The 3073-nt window shown below is 52.1% G+C and overlaps 1 protein-coding gene across 1 annotated transcript in view; it reads left to right on the forward strand.

The window, feature by feature from the left end:
• Positions 1–3073, forward strand: part of SORCS2 (sortilin-related VPS10 domain containing receptor 2) — a gene marked incomplete at its 5' end in the record, with an annotated part of 427091 nt that overhangs the window by 352506 nt on the left and 71512 nt on the right. Inside the window, one exon of the mRNA XM_006875319.1 lies at positions 1362–1435. Coding sequence (XP_006875381.1) covers positions 1362–1435 — 74 coding nt within the window. The remainder of the gene's footprint in view (positions 1–1361; positions 1436–3073) is intronic.

Here is a 3073-nt window from a genome sequence, read left to right on the forward strand (position 1 = left end):
TGATTCACAGTACAAGATAAACATGCAGGGAAGGTAGCTTTCCCAGGATCGCGTGATTCACAGCAAAAGATAAACATGCAGGGAAGGTAGCTTTCCCAGGATCGTGTGATTCACAGTACAAGATAAACATGCAGGGAAGGTAGCTTTCCCAGGATCACGTGATTCACAGTAAAAGATAAACTTGTCACTATGTAAAACAACACGGACTTGCAGAACCACCCTATAGAAACTCGGAGATTGGAATAAACTTTGTCACTCGCCATCAGCCAGTGTCCTCTCCTCAGTCCTTTCCTTTTGTACATATTTTTCTTCATCCACGCCCCTCCCTCGGGTACCTGCGAGACGGTTGGAGCAGGACTCCGACATGTGTGCACGCATTTCTGTGTTGGCGTGTGCATCTGCTCTCTTATTGTTGTTGTTATTAAGTGCCGTCAAGTTGGTTCCGACCAATGGAGACCTTGTTTAGGGTTTCTGTGAAGTGGCTGGTGAGCTTGAACCATTGACCTTGCAGCTCAAACTGACTTTGCAGTCCAGCTCATGAACCCTCAGAGCCGCACCAGGAGTCCAAGCCTGAATTCAAAAGGCCGTCTCTAGAGAAGGTGTTCTCTCTCTGGGGGAAGGACCTTGTCGTCTTTCAATATTTGTGGGACCAGCGATCCTTGGAGACCTCCACATGCCTTGTCATGGGTCCACTCCTGGGTCTAGGAGATTCTCAGCACAGGGACACAGGTTCAGAGCACGCTCTCTGCTCCCTGTGCTTTGTGGTGGTCCTGAAGTCCCTCTCTGCTAGCTTCTTTCTCCTTGCATCTCTTGTGAGATGACAGGGGATGCAGACCCCGCCCCAGGGAGACTCCCCTGACCTGGGAGCAGGGCTGTGCCCTGATGGGGATGTTGCCTCCCACTCTCATGCCCTCACCCCTGATTGGCTGACAGCATCAGGTGACTTCATGGGGATGATGACATTTACTGACAGTCATGACCCAGTCAATATAAACAGAGTGTGTGTGTGTGTGTGTGTGTGTGTGTGCATGCATGCATGGTCGTGTGCCCTGTGAGGCCCACCCCTCAAATGAACCCTGCCCCATTGCACCCCTGGAATCTGTGCCCCACACCATGGTCTCTCCTGCAGTCCCAAGTCAGGCACACCTGGGTCTCCTGACGTCACACATGGAGATTCTTTCCTGCACTGACTCTTGCCCCTTCCCCACCACCTGGGCAGAGCAGGGTCAGATTGAGCCATGTGGGCGAGGCTGGTGGATTCCCCGGGACCCATATAGGGCTACCTGGCTGCCTCCTGGGAGGCTCACTCCCTGCTTCCCCTCCCCCCCTCTCCCCCCCATGTTTCTGCTCTTCACCCACAGCTCTATGTGTCATCTGACCTGGGGAAGAAGTGGACGCTGCTCCATGAGCAAGTGACCAAGGACCACGTGTTCTGGTAAGTCCCCCGGGGACCTGGAGGGACAAGCCGGCCTGTGGCTACTCGTCTTCCCCTCCCCTGGCTCCCACATTGCCCAGGCTGGCAGGGTCTGTGTCTGTCTCTGGGGACACCTGCCCTGTGTCCACTTCTCAGTGTCCACTCCTTCCTGAGAGGGCCTTCCATTCATTGACCATCTGTGCCAGTGATGCCAGAGACGTTGGCCTGCACTGCCAGCGGGTGTGGTGGGAGCCAGCCGAGGCCTGCAGAGAGCATGCTCACAGGAGACCCCTCCAGGCAGACCTCGGAGGCAAGAATGCAGACCTGTCATTATATCAGGGTCCCCAGCGCTGCCTCCCCTAGTGTCCACATGCTCATACTCGTGAGGGATAACCCGGCGGTGGGGGACACCAGGCTGGGCTGCTCCTGCTCACAGTGATGAGGCTGTTTTGACAGCATTTCCACGGTGTGCTTTGTCCTTGAACTGACAGTGGGGATTAGCCGGCCACACTCATTAATGCTCCCAGAAGCCAAACAGCACGTGGGCTCATTAGCCTGGGCTGTGGGGGAGGGCCAAGGAGGGCTGGGCAATGCTGTGTGGACTGCCTATGCCGACAGCCGTCCATGTGACAGAGGAGGACCCAGGGCTGAGAGGGAAGGTCCTTGTCCAAGGTCAGGCCTGTGCTGCTGAGCGCCCTGCTGGTCACTAGGCCTGTCCCTGCACCTCTGAGTTCTTCCCAGGGAGCCCTAGCCTCCCTCTGCCTTTAGTTCCAGGGCCTGGACCCTCTGGGAGCGGGGGGCACAAGAGCTCAGGATAGAAGATGGATGAGTGAGTGAGCGACAGAGTGAGTAATAGCAGTAAAGCCAGTGAATGAAACAGACAATCAGTGAATGAGGGAGTCAACAGATGCATGAACGAGTGAGGGAGTGACGGAGTGAAGAAGGAGTGGATGAGCACGTGAATGAGGGAGGGGTGAGTGGGTGAGTTAGAGAGAGAATGAATGGAGGAGTGCAGGAGTGCATGAATGAGTGAGAAAGTGATTGAATTGTTGTTGTTAAGTGCCGTGATTGAATTAGGGAGTGAATAAATGAATGGATGAACAAGTAAATGGATGAGTTGTTGTTAGGGGCCATCGACTTGTTACCAACTCATAGTGACCCAATGCACAACAGAATGAAACATTGTCTAACCCTGGGCCAACCTCACAATCATTACCACACCTGATCCCATGAATGAATGGATGAGTGAGTGAATGAATGGATGGATGAGTGGGTGAGTGAATGAATGGATGAGTGGTTGAATGAATGAATGGATGAGTGGATGAATGGATGAGTGAGTGAATAAATGAATGGATCAGTGAGGGAGTGAATGGATGGATGAGTGGGTGAATAAATGAATGGATGAGTGGTTGAATGAATGAATGGATGAATGAATGAATAAATGAATGGATAAGTAAGTGAATGAATGGATGGATGAGTGGTTGAATGGATGAGTGGTTGAATGGATGAGTGGTTGAATGAATGAATGGATGAATAGAAGAGTGAGTGAATAAATGAATGGATAAGTAAGTGAATGAATAGATGGATGAGTGGTTGAATGAATGAATGGATGAGTGAGTGAATAAATGAATGGATCAGTGAGGGAGTGAATGGATGGAT

The sequence above is a fragment of the Chrysochloris asiatica genome, unplaced genomic scaffold (assembly GCF_000296735.1).
Source record: "Chrysochloris asiatica unplaced genomic scaffold, ChrAsi1.0 scaffold00319, whole genome shotgun sequence".
NCBI lineage: Eukaryota > Metazoa > Chordata > Mammalia > Afrosoricida > Chrysochloridae > Chrysochloris > Chrysochloris asiatica.